The following is a 21,238-nucleotide window of genomic DNA, read 5'->3' as shown; positions in this document are numbered from 1 at the left end:
TTTATACCTTAAAGGGGAACTGCAGCTCTTTTTTTTTAATTTTGCTGATTATTACTCACTGCATACTTTATGAGAGCCAACAAACATAATAAAACATAATTAATTGTACAAGGTCTGCTGTCATTAGGACGCTGACTGCTAGGATGTTCATATATTCCCTTTTCAATGAAAAATGTCTCATAATCCTCACAAAGAAAAGGGGTGGGGGCGGGGTTGGGGGAGGGTCGAAAACCAAGCGTCTTTTTGTGTCATCCTCGCTAGTTTCGGGTCCTAAATGGCTGTCAGAGTGTACCAACTTGTCGGAACATCTACTCAGACTTCTTCCATCTAGGTGAGATGCATGGTTTATGATCCAGAATAAACTTCCAGGGAGCAAGGAAGCGAGGAAACAGCAGACCACTCGATGATGTAAACATAGGGACACACAAAAATGATCAAGGCTCCACTATAAATGGTTAGTCTGCGTTAGCGCTTCTAATAACGATATCAATAATACTTGGTTTAAATTAAAATCCCAAAATGTAAATGGAGTATTGTTGGTGGTTTTTGAATAGTTGTTTATTGGATTTTGTGGGCGGAATAGAGGAGCTCCGATTGGCTCCGCTGTAAGTGGACTTTTATTTACATTTATTTACAAGTTAGAACGCATGAAAAAAATAAATCCATCTGTCATCATGTCTTTCATAATGATTCTGAACGATAGGCAAAATTCCAAAAAAAGTGAAATCCTCCTGTAAATGTTTCCAAATGGTACTTTTCACACAGCAGCACAACGGTTGGTCTAACAAAACACTCTAGCTGCGGCAGTTAGCTCTCCAATGTGCTAAACCGACTTAATAACTCCACGGTGACATTTTGGTGAACGTACAAAACTGAAACACCACAAATAGAATGCCATTGTAAGTTAATGATACTAATACAAACACTTGTAAACATGTTAGCATATTCGCTAATGCTAATGACGCTAGCTTGATAACTTTACAATAGCATGTACATATATGCATGAAATCACTTCTACAGACATCACACATGGGATGGTTTAGTGAGTATGAATTGTTTTAGTTATATTGTAAAACTTACAAAAATTGCTTGAAGTGATGAATGAAGAATCCTTTTGATTAGATAAACGCCATAGACAAACGGGATGTACTTTTGGTTCATTGCATAAAACAGGAAGTACATTTTCAACGCAAAGCAGCTGAAGTGAGAGAACTCGTACAAAAGATGGCACCATAGCACTAAAATAAAAACACCTTTGCTGAGTCTCTTAGTGTCGAAAACTTTGAATACAAAACATTATGGCCCTTACCAAAGATACATTTATAAATTAGCCACACCGTTTTCTAAGCTGTAGGAATAAAGTAGTGGTTTATAGTCTGGAAAATACAGTTTTTGGTTGTTAGTGAAGATTACCTTACCTTGCCATGAATTGATTAACGCCTTAAACAAGTTAAAACACTTAGTCCGCTAGATTTAGTGGTCAATTGTACGGAATTGGGGAGGAGACCCTGCCCCAAGTGGAGGAGTTCAAGTACCTAGGAGTCTTGTTCACGAGTGGGGGAAGAGTGGATCGTGAGATCGACAGGCGGATCGGTGCAGCGTCTTCAGTAATGCGGACGTTGTACCGATCCGTTGTGGTGAAGAAGGAGCTGAGCCGGAAGGCAAAGCTCTCAATTACCGGTCGATTTACGTTCCCATCCTCACCTATGGTCATGAGCTTTTGGTCATGACCGAAAGGATAAGATCACGGGTACAAGCGGCCGAAATGAGTTTCCTCCGCCGGGTGGTGGGGGTCTCCCTTAGAAAAGCTCTGTCATCCGAGAGGACCTCAAAGTAAAGCCGCTGCTCCTCCACATCGAGAGGAGCCAGATGAGGTGGCTCGGGCATCTGGTCAGGATGCCACCCGAACGCCTCCCTAGGGAAGTGTTTAGGGCACGTCCAACCGGTAGGAGGCCACGGGGAAGACCCAGGACACGTTGGGAAGACTATGTCTCCCGGCTGGCCTGGGAACGCCTCGGGAGGGAAGTGAGAGGGAAGTCTGGGCTTCCCTACTTAGGCTGCTGCCCCCGCGACCCGACCTTGGATAAGCAGAAGAAGATGGATGGATGGATGGATGTACGGAATATGTACTGTACTGTGCAATCTACTAATAAAAGTTTCAAACCTGAAGAGATACAGCTGAAAGCCGCAATTGAAACATGTTTTTATGCCATCATTTAAAGCTTAAAGCTCAGTATGAACACAACCAATGTTTGAGAAACCTTGCAAAGTTGCAGCACATTAAAGAAACGTTATCATTTCTTAGAACCGATCATCCCAAAGGTGTTAGAACAAGAACTGCGGCTGATTTTTTTCCCCATAACCAGCCATTTGTATTTGCATTAAAATTGTGATTGAAAAAGGGCATTGATTGAAATTGAATAAAATAGCCTACATCTGGCCTGAACTTAAGGTGATTTATTCTTCTTCCCAGACAAGCCTACTCCCCTCTCCAAAACCCTGAGGTATAGTGTGAGGTGCAGCTCCAAAAATCTAACATCGTGTCACGGCGATGCAGGTTGTAGGGTTATCATTGAACGGCTTTTAGTGCATTATTTCCTGTGTGTATTCTACCTGATGGCGTAGTGCCAATGTTTGTGAATGCCTTCAACCCAATTTCAAATTAACATTTACTTTGAAAGTGATCTCAGGGCAGTCAATCGATCCCAAATGGACTGTTTGGTTTGTCTTAGAACACGTTTCGGTTCTCATCAGAGTAGGCTTTATCTGTTCATGTTCATAGACTTAGATTGGTCGGATTTAGTCCAGTGGCTGGTGCCAAAAACCCAAGTATTTATACTCTAAAAACCAGGAGGGTGTACCTCGGAAAGGACTGTTTCGCACTATTGGCGTGAGAAAAACAACTGTTTTGTTGCAAATGAGCAATCCTTTGTCAAAGTCAACGACAGTCGCAATACAATAGGGCAAAACCATCCTTGCCTAGGCACAACTTCCTGTTTTTAGAGTTTATATACAAACCCTGTTTCTATATGATTTGGGAAATTGTGTTACATGTAAATATAAATGGAATATAATGATTTGCAAATCATTTTCAACTCGTATTTAGTTGAATATGCTACAAAGACTACATATTTGATGTTCATGTGACGCTTGGGTGGTATCGTGGTGATGTTTGCGTTCCCTCGTGGGTGCAGCGGAGATGGAACACAGCGTGAAGGTAGGAATGATAATTCATTGTACACTAAAGAACACTATAAAACAAACTAAGAACAAAGGCACTTGCACAAAGGCACTAAGACAAAACAAACAGAAAGTGCTAGCATGTAAGCTAGGGACATAAACAGGGCAGGAATAGCGTGGAAGCTAACAAGTTTCAAAAGTAGGTTACCACAATGCGGGAAGAGCAACGCCATCTGTTGCATAAAAGCAAAAAAAGAGTACGAGAACGAATGGCGAACAAAGAAGTCTTACATAAGGAGATAATCACAAATCAGGTGTGCGACGACAAACAAGAGACAGGAAGTGTCACCGGGAACTAAGGACGTCAAATACAAAACAGAGTGATAACAAAACATAACAAAACCAGAACATGCCATGATCCAAATAGTGGATCATGACAGTTCAAACTCAAACCTGATTTTTTTTTTTTTTTGCAAATAATAATTAACTTAGAATTTCATGGCTGGAACACGTGCCAAAGTAGTTGGGAAAGGGCATGTTCACCACTGTGTTACATCGCCTTTTCTTTTAACAACTCTCAATACACGTTTGGGAACTGAGGAAACTAATTGCTGAAGCTTTGAAAGTGGAATTCTTGGTTTATGTAGAGCTTCAGTCGTTCAACAGTTCGGGGTCTCCTCTGTCGTATTTCAACCTTCATAATGCGCCACGGATTTTCGATGGGAGAAAAGTCTGGACTGCAGGCGGGCCAGGAAAGTACGCGCACTCCTTTTTTACGAAGTTACGCTGTTGTAACACGTGCTGAATGTGGCTTGGCATTGTCTTGCTGAAATAAGCAGGGGCGTCCATGAAAAAGACGGCGCTTAGATGGCAGCATATGTTGTTCCAAAACATGTATGTATGTCCATCCATCCATCCATCATCTTCCGCTTATCCGAGGTCGGGTCGCGGGGGCAGCAGCCTAAGCAGGGAAACCCAGACTTCCCTCTCCCCAGCCACTTCGTCTAGCTCTTCCCGGGGGATCCCGAGGCGTTCCCAGGCCAGCCGGGAGACATAGTCTTCCCAACGTGTCCTGGGTCTTCCCCGTGGCCTCCTACCGGTTGGACGTGCCCTAAACACCTCCCTAGGGAGGCGTTCGGGTGGCATCCTGACCAGATGCCCGAACCACCTCATCTGGCTCCTCTCGATGTGGAGGAGCAGCGGCTTTACTTTGAGTCCCTCCCGGATGGCAGAGCTTCTCACCCTATCTCTAAGGGAGAGCCCCGCCACACGGCGGAGGAAACTCATTTCGGACGCTTGTACCCGTATGTATGTCTTTGTAGCATATTCAACTGAATATGGGTTGAAAATGATTTGCAAATCATCGTTTTCCGTTTATATTTACATCTAACACAATTTCCCAACTCATATGGAAACGGGGTTTGTATATGGGGTTTTGGCACCAGCCGCAAGACTAGATCTGACCAATTTAAGTCTATGAGCATGAAATGATGAAGCCTACTCGGATGAGAGACGAAACGTCAGAAACAGTCCAGTTGCGATCGATTGAATGCCCTGAGATTACAATTACCTGGATGAATGAGAACATTCATAGATATGAAAGTGACTGTAACACATTGATTAGTTTCAGCTCGAGGAATACTGTCTGTTGTTGTGCCATTGTTAACGAGCGACAAAGGAAGCTAAAAAGTCAACAAGTGTCATGAGAGAACTGCAAATTTTGCTAAGTTGCCGACAATTTTAATTGGGAAGTCCGAGTGACAAGGCAGAAACTTAATTAATTGTTATGTACATTACCGGCATTTGTAGTATTTCGGTAGAAAAGTAAATGGTGTTCCCACACCACTTACGGTTCACTTACAACAGTCTCAGTGCATCGCAGATTTCGTGACATTGAGATTTGAGTACCTATAGAAGTTTAATGTTAAGATTACTTGTACATTTTAGAGTGTGTGAAGTATTCAAGTAGGAATGTCTCGATCCATTCTTTTTTGCCTCAGATCATACCTGATTTCGAGTCCTGATCTGATACTTTGACAATAGATTATAGAACTGAAAAGCAAAGGTATTAGCACATTTTTATAAAACGTATCATATCAAATGTAAAATTTGCTGGTATTGTTGTATATCAGATGATGTGTTAAATTTCTGTTATTCATTGCATTTTTTTCAAAAAAATGGAGTGACTAGTCTACAACAGGTAAACAAAAGCAAAACTTATATTGGCTCTCATTTAAATCATTTGGGTTTTGCCCCCAAAGCCTTTCTGTATACAGAAACTTACTCCCTGGATTTGTAAATAATAATGGAAATGACCACCAAAAAATATTTTGTAATAATAGCAACAAAAAAAGAAAAATGTTGATCTCATCACCTAAATATTGATTATACCATATTTCCCGAACTATAAGGCGCACTTTAAATATTTTTTTCCCTCAAAACTCGACAGTGCGCCTTATAACCCGGTGCGCCTAATGTAAGGAATCAGTTTGGTTCAGCTTACCCACCTCCAAGCAATTGTATTTGGACATTGGTGTAACGATAAGTGTGACCAGTAGATGGCAGTCAAACATAAGAGATAAGTGTAGTTTGATGTGCTTCAACATACGAGGATTATTATGGTGTGTGTATAAGGTAAGACAATATATATTATCCAGTGTTTTCCATCCATCCATTTTCTACCGCTTGTGCCTTTTGGGGTCGCTGGGAGTGTTGGAGCCTGTCTCAGCTGCATTCGGGCGGTAGGCGGGGGTACACCCTGGACAAGTCGTTTTGTTTCGCAATATTATGCAAAATAAACTTTTCTTAACTTCTGGGACTTGCTGTATTTGGGACCTGCATGAATCCTGATAACTTGCAAGTTTTACTTTGTAGTCCGTGTTGACCACGTAGTAAATAAGCTTCTTCTTTTTCCTCTATCTTCTTGTTATCTGACATTCATTCTCCGCTTTTGCCATTTCTAATATAAAGTAGCGTGATGTTCTTACTTATATCCGTCAGTAAACTCGCCATTAAAGCGCTAAAACAGACCGGTGTAGTAAGTTTACATTATTCACCCAAGGGACTTTAGTTCTTAGAGTTCCGGTCGGTCGGTTTTTCACGGGACACATTTCCTGTGTTGTTGTTTCCGGATGAGGAGATGGTGCTCTGTTATTGATTTAAGTTAAGTCTGAATGTCATTAAAACAGTTAGCTTCATCTTTTGACACTTATTCCACTCCCGTCCTTGCACGCTACACCGCTACAACAAAAGGAAGAAGAAGAAGACGCTGGCGAAGGTGAGCCATGTAAATAAGATCCGCCCACACAACGGTACATCAGGAAGCGACTGTCAGAAAGCGGCTTGAAGATGATCTGTAAAACATAACCTATGCAACATTTTGGCCAAAGAACCACCATTACATGTTATGTAGACGACAAAGAAGTGTTTTCAATTTTGAAAAAAATAATAATACTATGACTCCTTTAATGTGCCCTATAATCCCTATAATGCGTTTTATATATAAAAATAGATCATTCTTCTTTGCAGCGACCCATTACTAAATTATACGCAATTTCGTCAGCAGTGCGCTTTGTAACCCAGGGCATCCTATCGTACGGAAAATACGGGTCCTGATAATAAACTAGGTATTGATAATAAACTAGGATTAATCACCCCTACTTAACATTAACATTTTAGCGATTGATTGATTGATTGATTGATTGATACTTTTATTAGTAGATTGCACAGTACAGTACATATTCCGTACAATTGACCACTAAATGGTAACACCCCAATAAGTTTTTCAACTTGTTTAAGTCGGGGTCCACGTTAAATCAATTCATGGTACAAAAATATACTATCAGCATAATACAGTCATCACACAGGTTAATCATCATCAAGCGGTCAGCTTCTTGTCTCATCCAGCTCGGTATGTGTGTATTTTCCACCTTGGTGATGAGGATTAGTATCTTAGAAGCAAAGCCGCACTGTGGATAGACAACGCATTCGTTGCAGCTTGCTCTCAGATTCAAGCAGGTGTTCTGGCACGACATGTGCCCTCTGGAATTCATAGAACTCCTGCGTGTGTGTAACAAGGAATTAGGAAATGTAATTGTGTTTCCTCTTTCATGTGAGTACAAGCTTTAGATATGTAAACACTAGGACACAGCTGCCCATCAGTTTAAAAAAGGCAAACATTGGCCGCCAGGACATCTCTAAGTTTGTTAGGTGAGTGTGAAAACTGTGTGGAGGACTTTAAAGACTTTAAACGGGTATAAGATTCATATCAATCATAGATCGCCTCCGATTTTTAGCATTAATTCACAATGGGGATGTCTGGACCATAAAACCATGAATTGATTAATGTGGACCCCAACTTAAACAAGCTGAAAAACTTATCCGGGTGTTACTATTTAGTTGTCAATTGTACGGAATATGTACTGTACTGTGCAATCAATCAATCAAAACACCTGCAATAACCAATTGCACGTCATGATTGTTTAACCAAACATATCAGAGTTTAGCTCTGTTCTGGTCTAGTCATCAGTGGGCTGTTGCTATAGTGCGTATCCTTTTCGGGCTTACAATATCGAGCTGGAACCTACCTCAGCTAATGAAAAACATACAAATCCCTGGACTGGTCACTCATTACTCAATAGGAGATTGTGAACGTGACTCTGAGTAGGAATGAGTCCAATGCAAGCCACACAAATTAGCTACGGTATATGAACCATTGTACTGTCCTCTAAAATAAGACCAGAATGGGATTGTGCTATTTTCTGTAGGACAGGGGTAGGGAACCTATGGCTCTAGAGCCAGATGTGGCTCTTTTGATGACTGCATCTGGCTCTCGGATAAATCTGAGCTGACATTGCGTAACACGATAAGTAATGAATAATTCCACATGTAATCACAGTGTTAAAAAAAAGTTCAAAATATAAAACATTCTCATGCATTTTTAATCCATCCATCCGTTTTCTACCGCACCAGTTCAAGAAGTTGCGTTAATGGTAAGAAGTTATTTATTTATTATTAGTTAGTGTAGGGCTTGCCGTCCTGGGGGTTTTTCAGACCACCAAGCACCGACATGAGAGCCTGTTTCAGGGTTACAATATTGTTTTATTTTTTAATAAGTCTCTCAGTTTCTTTCCAGCAATTGTATTTCCTCTTTCGTTCCCGCATGCGCTCTGGCTCCAACCCCGTCTCTCCTCCTGGCTGCTGCTCATAAACAGAGCGACAGGTGATTAGATAACAAGGCCCAGGCGGGCCATCTACGCACCTGTCGCTGATTTCGAGGCCGATCCTGGCAACACCCCACTTCGCTGCAGGCCCGCTGGCCACGCCCCCTCCACAGTTAGCTTCAGAATAACAGTGTTATTACAAAGAATAAGAGACATATTATACTCTAGAAATGTTGGTCTTACTTAAAATGCACACATTTAGTTGTGTTCGTGTTGAAAAAGATATTATATGGCTCTTAGGGAAATACATTTTAAAATATTTGTATTCCTAGCTCTCTCAGCCAAAAAGGTTCCCGACCCCTGGTGTAGGACATAGAACGCATCTCCGAAGATGCAGCCACATTTGTTTGCTTGTTGCTGCTCCACCAACAGGTGGCTTGCTCTCATAATCCACTAACAATTAAAAATTCGAATTGCATCTCATTTGAATAGCCCTCCCTTCATCCCATCCTCTGGCTCCACAGTTTATGCATGGTTTACCACTAAAGAGTCCTGTGCAGTCACCTCATAACATTTAAATAATAGCGAGAAGAATACATTGTAATTGCCTATTTAAAGCCCAATCTATTGGAGATAATGCCCAACAACATTGGGCAAAGACAAGGCTGTAAGTCGGTGTAGGACAAGTAAATACATATTTGTTCATTTGAGAATCTAATTACTGGAGATGGATTTGTACGACTGTAACATGCATGACAATGAGGTAAAGAAAAACTGGAAAAACATCAACTAGTGCACAAATATTTGATTATTACCCGAAATGATCAGATAAATAAAGTGTTAAAATCAGGAGCTGTTGGCGTTTTTTAGAACTAAGCCATTTATCTGAAAATTTATCAAAACTGACATTTGGAGCAGTCGACGTGTTGGTTATTTTTGTTTTGTTAAGCCTAAAACAAGATAATAGATCATTAAAAAGCAAACACAAATACTCACTGATAAAGTATGTTAACTGGAGTGACTATGTAGTTAATATTTAACACATACACATTAGAAAATGGGTTAATTGGAGGAGTTGTGCTTGAACTAGCATTAACATACACACTGTAAGTGCTAACTTGTCCTCATATGCCCCAAATGTGTTTGTAAAAAACATTCGTTATGCAAGTCAAAAGATTGTGTTTGCTACCAAAATAGACCTTGACCTTGTTTCTGCTTGTTTGCTGTTCTTAAGTATGCAGGATGATTTCTGGTAATGTACTGCATCATTGATGTCGGTCTATTGTGAAAGACTAGCTTGGTTTGACAGTGCAAACTTTTCAGCACAATGTCTGTCTTTTTCAATTTTGATTAGTCTCAAAATATATCTCTCTTCTTCTTTGGGCTATTTGATCTGTTATCCATATTTCTTGGTCCATAGTATTGTTATCTTTCATGTGTGCTCTATTGGAGCAGTCTTGGAGAACAATGTCTACATATTTTTTTCATTAAACTCATCATCAAAGCATCAAATTACAAAGTAACATGTTTTGCGATTAAATTAATCGGTTAATTGTCGCGGACCTAGAAGAGTGGGATAATTGTGCATTAACCAACATCTAGGAATAGGTTCAATTAGATGTGGTTTGAATTTTTGCTATAGTCGCTTTGCATTAGATTATACACAAGTTTTAGGAACATGGCCATTATTTCATTGGTGCAACTATACATCATTTTTTAGCTTTTATATGACATAAGCATATAAAGACTTTCAATGACATAGCACATTTAGGTATGAGATGGGAAAATCTATTGATTTTCATAGGCGATTCTGAATCGATCAACTAACATCCAAATATCGATAATTTCAATTATCTTCAAAGCTAATTAGTACACACCAGTCCTTAAGTTTTTGAAAGGCGTACAAATTTGTATAAACATTATTTTTTTACTTTTTTTACTCACCTTTCTCAAATGTTATTCCAAAATATCAAACATGCAATTTTTTTTTGATCAGATAATGTCACAGGTTCAAATTAATAAAAAATAACAATATTAATGATTTATATTTAAATGTATACTAATTGACAACTGTGACATCATTTGCTCAAAAAAGCCTCCAATGGGTCAAATTAAAAAACATTACATTTGGTATTTTTATTTAAAGCTGAAGTTGATTCAAGCAAAGAAAGCAAAATAAAGAAAATAATACAAAATATTTTTAATGCCCTATAAAAAATGAATAACTTTTATATCCCCTTTGGCTTTGGGGTATTGTCGAATAATTGCCAGTGTATTGTACATATTTCCAGTTTCTTATTATGGCAAAAAATAAAGCAACATTTTACTGATAGGACAAAACAGTCAGCCTTTGTCCCCTGAACGTTATAAGACAGTAAAATGCGGAACTCGTGAGGACACACACGGAACAAAACACAGCAGGAGGAGACAAGAAGCCATGTTAACCTCTCTGGTAGCTTGAATGTAAAGTAGTAAATCAAAAAATTAAGTTTGACTAAGTCTATCTGGAACAGCAGAGAGTAACCAGATAAGAAGGGGAAACCAGAAAGTAAGTTAACACGTCTGAGAAGAATAGTTTCTATATTAACGAGTGAATACAACACACCTCCTTGAGTTGCGCCTACGGCAGGCCTGAGCAATTATTTTGAAATGGGGGGCCAAATTTAATGAAAAAAATGTGTCCAGGAGTCGGTATATCTGATTTTCAGGAACACTAATACAAAACCTCACAATGATATCTGATTGAATGCTAAAACGTCTTGACGGACCGCCTTAAAAACGGAATGGAATTTTAAGTTGTTTTTTTTTTAGTGAGTGACACACTCAGAATGTACATGAAAATAAAGAATGAGGGATTTATAATATTAACTATGATCGATAAAACACTGAATATTGACATCATGTGAACGTCACCCCCTCTCGATCGACATATTTTACAATCAAGTGAAACGCAACAACAATGCAACAAAAATGCAACAAACATAGCGAAATATGAATGCAAAGGATAAAAAAAAACAAAACACATACAGCGCATCTGTCCCAGAGACCGGCATTTCAAGCTGGCCACTCTGGTAAAACTCCCCACCCACACTGCTTGGTGCCTAGTCTGGGCTGCTGTGACTTAACTGACCATAGTAACCAGAATATCATGCAAAGGCGCAGATTCCAACCATTTAAATACTTTGTATAGTTCAGTACTAACAGTATTTTGAAAACATCACTGTACATCATAATGGCAGCTACAGTTTCCAGATCAAAAAAAAAAATTGGGGGAATGTCCGACGGACCAGATTGAAAAGCTCAACGGGCTTTAATTTGCCCAGGTTTTTGGGGCGTGGTTAAGAGTCAAATATTTTATATATATATATATATATATATATATATATATATATATATATATATATATATATATATATATATATATGTATATATATATAAAATAAAATACAATTTCAGTGTTCATTTATTTACACATATACACACACATAACACTCATGTACTCATTGTTGAGTTAAGGGTTGACATGTCCATCTTTGTTCTATTCTTTGTCACTATTTTTCTAACCACAGCTAGACTCTCTGGCAGAGAAGAACTCTGGCAAAACTCCTAGCCATTATGGAAAACACCTCCCACCCACTACACTCGTACCTTGTGGAGAGAATGAGCACGTTCAGTGGAAGGCTCAGACTCCCAAAATGTAACACGGACTGACACAGGAGGTCCTTCATACCGACAGCCATCAGACTGTATAATGCATATGTTCCTTGACTGCACTTAAATGTAGAATATATTCATATTATTCATATATTATATATTATATATAATATAATATGTATATTATATTATTTATTATTATCATGGTTTATTGTGAGCGAACTGTGGTGCTGAATTAAATAAAGTACATTCTATTCTACATTCTATTCTATTCTATGTACAGTAGATGGCAGTATTGTCCTGTTTAAGAGTGTCACAAGTTCCCAACATTGGAGCTTACGGCAGACGAACTGCTTCACGGGAGACGAAAATGTGACTGCTGCTGTTGTTGTGTGTGATTACCGGGCTGGGAGGACTTTGATGAAACTGCCTAACAATAAACCCACATAAGAAACCAAAAATTCGCCCTCGATCATTCTCCAGTTATAACGTCATTGGGCAGACACGCTCTTTATACTGTGGGAAAGCAGACGTGAAAACAGACTGTCGACACGTCACTCAGTGCCGCTTGGAGCTGGAGGCCACGCCTCCTCCAGCTCCGCCTGATTTTCGGGAGATTTTCGGAAGAAAATTTCTCCCGGAAGGTTTTCGGGAGAGGCGCTGAATTTCGGGAGTGTCCCGGAAAATCCGGGAGGGTTGGCAAGTATGACTTATACACAGGCCATAATAATACTCATAGAAAGGGACAAGCAGTAGAACATTATTGAGTTGGATATTAAAGCACAGTTTACGTCTGACTACTATTGTCGTAATGCTTTGCCTTCTACGAACAAGCGGTGCGGCCTCGTAGCTTACCAAATCAAATCAATCAATGTTTATTTATATAGCCCTAAATCACAAGTGTCTCAAAGGGCTGCACAAGCCATAACAAAAAGTCCTACTAAAAGATTTTGACAGATTTTTGAGCGCGTGTGTGTAATGTTCTATATTCTCAATGAAACATCAAAGTTTTGGTCTTGCTTACACGGGTCATTTATTGAACAGGCGTCAAACCTACAGTCCACACATAACTCTCATTTGTGACTGCCATCTCCTGGTCACACTTCTCATTGCACCATGTATGAAATGAAATTGCTTAGAGGTCGATTAGCACATTCTTCTTTCTTTTTCTACCGCTTATTCCCTTTTGGGGTCGCGGGGGGCGCTGGCGCCTATCTCAGCTACAATCGGGCGGAAGGCGGGGTACACCCTGGACAAGTCGCCACCTCATCGCAGGGCCAACACAGTGTGGATGTTGTCTGTCGATTAGCACAATGGTTGTCAAATGGGGTTACGCGTACCCCTGGGGGTATTTGAAGGTATGTGTACGTGAGATTTTTTTTAAATATTCTAAAAATAGCAACAATTCTAAAATCATTTATAAATATATTTATTGAATAATACTTCAACAAAATATGAATGTTAGTGTCAGTGTTGACAGCTACATTTTTTGTGGACATGTTCCATAAATATTGATGTTAAAGATTTCTTTTTTTGTGAAGAAATTTTTATAATTAAGTTCATTAATCCAGATGGACTGTATTACAATATCCAAAGAGGGCACTTTAAGTTGATGATTACTTCTATGTGTAGAAATATTTATTCATAATTGAATCACTTGTTTATTTTTTTTTTAAGTTTTTTGTTATTTTTACTCTATATCTTTTTTTCCAAATAGTTCAAGAAGGACCACTACAAATAAGCAATATTTTGCACTATTATACAATTTAATACTGATGACATAGTGCTGTATTTTACTTCTTTACCTCTTTTTTTCAACCAAAAATGCTTTGCCCTGATTAGGGGGTACTTGAATTAAAAAAATGTTCACGGGGGGTACATCACTGAAAAAAGGTTGAGAACCACTGGATTAGCACAACCAGAATGAATTCATACATTAGAAATACCAGCTTATTTAGGCAAATGAAACAATTTTTAAATGCGCCTCAATAGTCCGAAAAATATGGTAATCAAATTATGAGGTGCACCCCTAATGAGGAATTATATGTTTTAGGCAGTATAAAAAGGTAACACAAGTACATAATTTATACGATGTGCTGCTTTACACTCCAAGTTTGATGTCTGTCTTTCGTGTCGCATTCCAACTCCGGATTGCTGTCTCAACATTACTGGGGTTGACTCGCATATGCCGTTGAAAGTCAGTTTCATTTGCCATGAATCAATAGCCACATCCTCGATCAAACCCGCCTCATTGATTACATATTAAGCTTCTCCATCTGCTTTAGTCACAAGCAATCATAGCCAAGGTTGGAGCAATAAACGACACATCTACTATGATTGTTATTGACACATCTTCTGTTGCATCTCTCTGTTTCAATGTTACAGGAGCCTCATCAGGCAGCACTGACCTTCTGCCCGCCCCTTCTACCGCCACTAACTGGACAGCTTCTCTGGTGACTGACAGCGGCAGGGACAGTGATTTGATATTCAGGTTTGACGGTCACCAGGCGGCTAAAATTCCAAGCTGGGTGGTACCTCAGAACCTGACAGACCAGTTCACTATAGCGACCTGGATGAAGCATGGCCCCAGTCCTGGGCTCAGGGCTGAAAAGGAGACCCTGCTTTGTAATTCCGATAAGACGGGTGAGTGGAAAAATCTGCTTTGTAAAACTGCAATAAATATGTACTCATTTTTTCGGAGTATAAGTCGCTCTGGAGTATCAGTCGCACCTGCCGAAAATGCATAATAAAGAAGGAAAAAAACTTATATGAGTCGCACTGAATAAATTTATTTGATAACACCCAACACCAGGAATAGACATTTGAGAGGCAATTTAAAAATAAATAAAGAATAGTGAACAACAGGCTGAATAAGTGTACGTTATACGATGCAAAAATAACCAACTGAGAAGGTGCCAGTTATGTTGATGTAACATATGGTAAGAGTCATTGAAATAACTATAACATATAGAACATGCTATATGTTTACCAAACAATCTATCACTTCTAATTGTTAAATCCGATGAAATCTTATACGTCTAGTCCAGGGGTCGGCAACCTTTACCACTCAAAATAAAGAAGACAATGGGAGCCGCAACCATTCTCGCAAACATCTGCTGGTGGTCACCCAGATAACAATAATAAGGGCGTGCAACGAAGCCATTGCCTTTGCCGCCTTCTACAACATTTACAAATTGTTTGCCAGTCCAGCAACATGTTGTATGTGGCTTCCGCAGGTACATGTACGAGATTGTAAGGCATACTGGGTGATACAGGTTACACTGAAGGTTGTGATAGAAACAACTTTAACACTCTTACTAATATGCGCCACACTGTGAACCCACACCAAACAAGAATGAGAAACACATTTCGGGAGAGCATCCTCACAGTAACACAACATAAACGCAACACAACAAATACCCATAATCCTTTGCATCCATGACTGTTCCTGACTATATTATAGACCCCCCACCCCCACCCCATCCGTATGTCGGTTGAGGTGGGCGGGGTTGGGGCCGCAGGGTCAGGAAGAGTCATGGATGCAAAGGATGCTGGGTATTTATGTTGTGTTACTGTGAGGATGTTCTCCCAAAATGTGTTTGTCATTCTTGTTTGGTGTGGGTTCACAGTGTGGTGCATATTAGTAAGAGCGTTAAAGTTGTTTATATCACAACCTTCAGTGTAACCCGTATCACCCAGTATGACTTGCAATCTCGTACATGACGATACAAGCAGCGAAATGCATGCGTCCGGTCGGCACGCAGATAACATTGCGTAAAGGCGGGCGCGATGAAATGTTGTAGAGGACGTTAATACTAAAACCATCACGGCACGCCCTCAATGTTGTAGTCCGAGTGAATATCGAGGGACGCTGACCCCGGGTGATGTCCGGGAGAGGCACCAAAATCCGGAATTCCCCCGTAACAGTCTGAGGGGTTGGCGATTATGCAGCTGAGCCACATCAGAGTTGTCAAAGAGCTGCATGCCGACCCCTAGTCTAGTCTCTTACGTGAATGAGCTAAATAATATTATTTGATATTTTACGGTAATGTGTTAATAATTTCACACATAAATCTCTCATGAGTATAAGTCGCACCCCCGGCCAAACTATGAAAAAAACTGCGACTTATAGTAAAAAAAAATACGGTAATGGCACGAAATGTTCAGCATATCTATTAATTTTCTTCTGGTAACATCAGTTGCACTAAAGAAGAACATATCTTTATTACATGCCCTGATACAAAGATTGTGTATTGCCAATTATGTGGCCGTCGCTTAGGGACAAGTCTGGCATCAAACACCGTTACACTAATATAATCATCACATTTGGAGTTACGATAGGGTGGCGTGACAAAGTCAGCAACTAAACTGCTGACGTTGCTGTAACCTGGAATGTTCTATTAAATATTCCAGTAATAGTCTGTCCCCAACAGTGAGCAAGTGTGTTGATCCGGCCGACCCCTTTTTTGTTCTTTGCTCCCAACAGAGATGAATCGCCATCACTACTCCCTGTATGTCCACAATTGCCGCCTGGTGTTCCTGCTAAGGAGAGACTTTACCCAGGTGGACACGTTCAGGCCTGCTGAGTACCACTGGAAACTGGACCAGGTAGGAAACATCCAGTGCACCAGAAGTTGTCCAAAAAAATAAAATCATTCAACTCACATTGATAGAGCACAGATAGAATCTATAAATTGTGTATGCTTTAGTAATGGGTCACGGCAAAATGGAGCGTTGAATGTCCTACTAGCTTCTTAATGACTTTATTTATGTTTTTGACTTTCACTTTGTAATTTGTGGGTTCATTTATTGGGGTTAATTTTAACTCTGCTTAGACAAATTAAGTTTCACACACAGTCAATTATAGTTTGTGATTTGGGTGCTTGGCTTTGTATTTTTATTGCTTTGCTGCACCAGAAATCCTCTTAAAATTAAGAGTGGAGCCTTCAATTAAGACCCACTTACTGTATATGGAAGAATATACCGCCCCCCTAATTAGTCATGCAATGGCAAAATGAGTTTCTTTTAATTCAGCCCTTGTTGTACACATGCTTTCCATGGACTCTTGTGGACATGTCCAGTGCCAGGATACATGGTCAGATGACGCATGGAAAAACTAAGCGAGGTGATTGACTGGCTGTAGTTATCATTGAGGGGAAAAGCAGTAATAAAACCACAACTCTAAAGGCCTACTGAAACCCACTACTACCGACCACGCAGTCTGATAGTTTATACATCAATGATGAAATATTAACATTGCAACACATGCCAATACGTCCGGTTTATATTACTTAATTAAAATTTTACATTTCCCGCGGAGTTTCTTGTTGAAAACGTCGCGGAATGATGAAGCGTATGATGACGCGTGCACGTGACGTCTCGGGTTGGAGGGGACATATTAGCCCAGCACCACACACTTATAAAAGTAGTCTCTTTTCATCGCAAAGATACAAAATAATTTGGACATCTGTGTTGCTGAATCTTTTGCAATTTGTTCAATTAATAATGGAGACTATAAAGAATAATGCTGTTGGTGGAAAGCGGTGGATGGCAGCTGCCTTTAGCACAGAAACACAGCCTGTGTTTCTTTGTTTGTTGTGAAGCTTTAACACGGAGCGGTCAAGTGAACATGTTTCTCTACGTCAACCAGCAAGTTTTTGGATGTGAAAATTGTGATATTAAGTCGGCTCTTCAGTGGATTATGGGACTTCCTCCTGCAGCTCAAAAAGGCAGATGTGATCTTGGCTCTTCGGCTTCTCTGAGAGACACCAGCGTTCACCGCAGCCATCCGACTTTAAGGTAGTACTTTACAATCTCACTAAAACACTATTAAAACAAAAAGCAGATAAGGGATCTTCCAGAATTTTCCTAGTAATTGTGTCTAATTACATCTGAAATGGTCCCACTGCCGCCGCCTGGAGCTGTCGCATTTTCTTTTTTTTTGTTTTTTTTGGTGTGCTTCACTCTAACTTTCCTCATCCACGAATATTTCATCCTCGCTCAAATTAATGGGGAAATTGTCGCTTTCTCGGTCAGAATAGCTCTTGCTGCTGGAGGCTCACAATATAAACAATGTGAGGATCTGAGGAGCCCTACAGCCCGTGACGTCACGCGCACATTGTCTGCTACTTCCGGTAAAGGCAAGGCTTTTTTATTAGCAACCAAAAGTTGCGAACTTTATCCTCAATGTTCTCTACTAAATCCTTTCAGCAAAAATATAGCAATATCGCGAAATGATCAAGTATGACACATAGAATGGACCTGCTATCCCCGTTTGAATAAGAAAATCTAATTTAAGTAGGCCTCTAAGTGCCTTATTTTATAATATTGAAATACCACATGGAAAACAGCATGTGCAAACAATCATATTGCGAGTATTGGGTGTTTCGCGGGTGATCTACTAAGACTGTGTCCACAATTGATATGACGTGCAGAGTAGTGCAGACCTCCATATTCAAATGAGGATTTTGCATGTACTAACGGCTGTGCCCACATTCATGACATTGTATGCTCAAACAGTCCAACTGGTGTGTTTTTTTATGGTGTGGAATATGCAGCACACATCACCTTTTCTGGGGGATAAACTGTAGAAGTGGGATCTAGACAAGAGAAACTGGCGCTGTGGGAAGCACCGTTGTTGTGATGCTGCGTTCGGAAGGATCCAGAAATCAATGCAAGAATGTATGAAAATGCAAGTTGCACTATTTTTATTTTATTCATGAGATATACAGTGGGTATGAAAAGTATTCAGACCCCTTTAAATTGCTCACTCTTTGTGTCATTGAAGCCATTTGCTGAAATCAAAAAAATTAATCGACAGAGAAAAATAGAATATATTAAAATATTTTGCAATTTATTAAAAATTAAAATTAAAATCACATATACAGTACATAAGTTTTCACATCTTTTTTTAAATACTTTGTTGATGCACCTTTGGCATCAACAAAGTCGTTTTGAATATGATGCCACCAGCTTGGTTCACCTATCTGTGGGCAGTTTCGCCCATCTTTGCTCATTCCTCTTTGCAGCACCTCTAAGGCTCCATCAAGTTGGATGGGACGCGATGGCTTTCATCCAGGATGTCTCTGTACTTTGCTGCATTCATCTTAGTCTAGTCAGGGAGGTGACCGAGAACCCAATGATCACTCTGTCAGAACTGCAGCATTCGTCTGTAGAGAGAAGAGGACAACCATCACTGCAGCAAACCATCAATCAGGCCCGTAAGGTAGAGTGGCCAGACTGAAGCTATTTCCTTGTAAAACGTTTGCCAAAAAGCACCTGAAAGACTCTCAGACCATGAGAAACACAATCCTCTTGTCTGATGAGACAAAGATTGAACTCTTTGGCGTGAATACCAGGTGTCATGTTTGGAGGAAGCCAGTCACGGATCATCACCAGGCCAATACCATCCCTACAGTGAAGCATGGTGGTGGCTGTAGGGATGGTTTTTTTTAGCGGCAGGAACTTGGAGACTAGTCAGGATGGAGAGAAAGATGAATGTGGCAATATACAGAGATATCCTGGATGAAAACCAATGCTTCCCATCCAACCTGATGGAATGAGCAAAGAGGAATGGCTGAAAATGCCCAAAGATTGGTCTGCCAAGTGTGTGGCATTGTATTCAAAAATACTTGAGGCTGTAATTGCTGCCAAATTTGCATCAAAAAAGTATTGAGCAAAAGGTCTATGATTTGCATTTTTTTTTTTAATACATTATTTTTTTTTTTCATTTTTAGAAAATAGCTGCAATTAAACAAAGGTAATCACATTGAAAGGGGTCCGAATGTAAAATTAAAGGGATTTATATAATTTCTGTATGTATAATATATGAGATTTATAAAATTAACATTAAGATATGCAGATGACACCATGCTAGTGGCAGACTCTGGGGAAAAAAATGCTACAAAACACCCTGAACACAATAGTAGTCCATAATGATGCAAACAGTCTGGCTCTAAACGTCAACAAAACTGAATGCATGACAGTTTCCAAGAAACCACATCACATCACATCACATGCAACAACAAGAACATAAAACAAGTGTATCAATTCAAGTGCCTTGGCGTCACACTAACATCCGATGGTAGATACGAAAAAGAGATAAAAGATTGTCATGACAAAAGACAGCTTCAACAAAATGAGTGTTATATTTAGAAATAGAAACATCTCACTTGACACCAAACTCAGTCCTCAAATGTATACGCATGTATAGTATGCCGTACTATAGGGCTGTGAATGCTTGATTATAAATTTTCCACAACTGAGAAAAATGCGCTGCATAACATTGACTGAAAAGAAAAGTAATAAAGAAACAATAACGATGGCAAAAAAAAACCAAGAAGATCGCTTATGGCAACGATTTGAAAGAGGCAGCTAAAATTCCTCAGCATTATCTTTTGAAAAGACATCTTAGGAAAACTGATGTCAACAGAAAAAAGTAGTGGGAAAGAAAGCTCAAGGTCGATAGCGGACAAATGTTTGTTATAGACAGATAGATAGAACTTTAGTACTTAATTGATTCCTTCAGGAAAGTTCCTTCAGGGAAAATGTATTGACATGTGTCAACAGCTTGAGAAATTTTATAAAAAATATTATTAACATAGACCTCACAGATAAGGACTGACTCGACTGGAGAACCCTGATCATCGATGCCTGCAAACAGATGATGATGATACTGTATGTAGTAGGATAGAAAAAAATAATGCCAAAAACAAAAGCCAGAACAGCCTGAATGAAATCTATTGAATTTGTACTAATTTGTACCAAGTATCAATGATTGTCACACACACATTAGGTGTGGTGAAATTATCCTCTGAATTGACCCATCCCCTTGTTCACCCCATGGAAGGTGAGGGGAGCAGTGAGCAGCAGCGGTGGCCGCGCCCGGGAATCATTTTGGTCATTTAACCCCCTAGTCCAACCCTTGATGCTGAGTGCCAAGCAGGGTGGAAACGGGTCCCATTTTTTAGTTTTTGTTATGACTCGGCCAGGGTTTGAACTCCCAACCTACCGATCTCAGGGCGGACACTCTAACCCAGGGGTCGGGAACCTTTTTGGCTGAGAGAGCCATGAAAGCCAAATATTTCAAAATGTATTTCCGTGAGAGCCATATAACATTTTTCAACACTGAATACAACTAAATTTGTGCATTTTTAAGTATGACCAACATTTGTAGAGTATAATAAGTCTCTTATTCTTTTCAACAACAGTGTTATTCTAAAAGTTAACCAATAATAAATATA

The 21,238-nt window shown here is 39.7% G+C and overlaps 1 protein-coding gene across 1 annotated transcript in view; it reads left to right on the top strand.

Annotated features, from left to right (window-relative positions):
* The window catches only part of LOC133564517 (calsyntenin-2-like), a 700,915-nt gene that overhangs the window by 503,210 nt on the left and 176,467 nt on the right, over nt 1-21,238 (top strand). The window contains exons 7-8 of the mRNA XM_061918874.1: nt 14,382-14,639; nt 16,483-16,604. Coding sequence (XP_061774858.1) covers nt 14,382-14,639; nt 16,483-16,604 — 380 coding nt within the window. The remainder of the gene's footprint in view (nt 1-14,381; nt 14,640-16,482; nt 16,605-21,238) is intronic.

The sequence above is a fragment of the Nerophis ophidion genome, linkage group LG13 (genome assembly GCF_033978795.1).
Source record: "Nerophis ophidion isolate RoL-2023_Sa linkage group LG13, RoL_Noph_v1.0, whole genome shotgun sequence".
In the NCBI taxonomy this organism is placed as follows: domain Eukaryota; kingdom Metazoa; phylum Chordata; class Actinopteri; order Syngnathiformes; family Syngnathidae; genus Nerophis; species Nerophis ophidion.
Note: the sequence above shows the minus strand (reverse complement) of the source record. Positions and strands in the feature narration are given on the sequence as shown.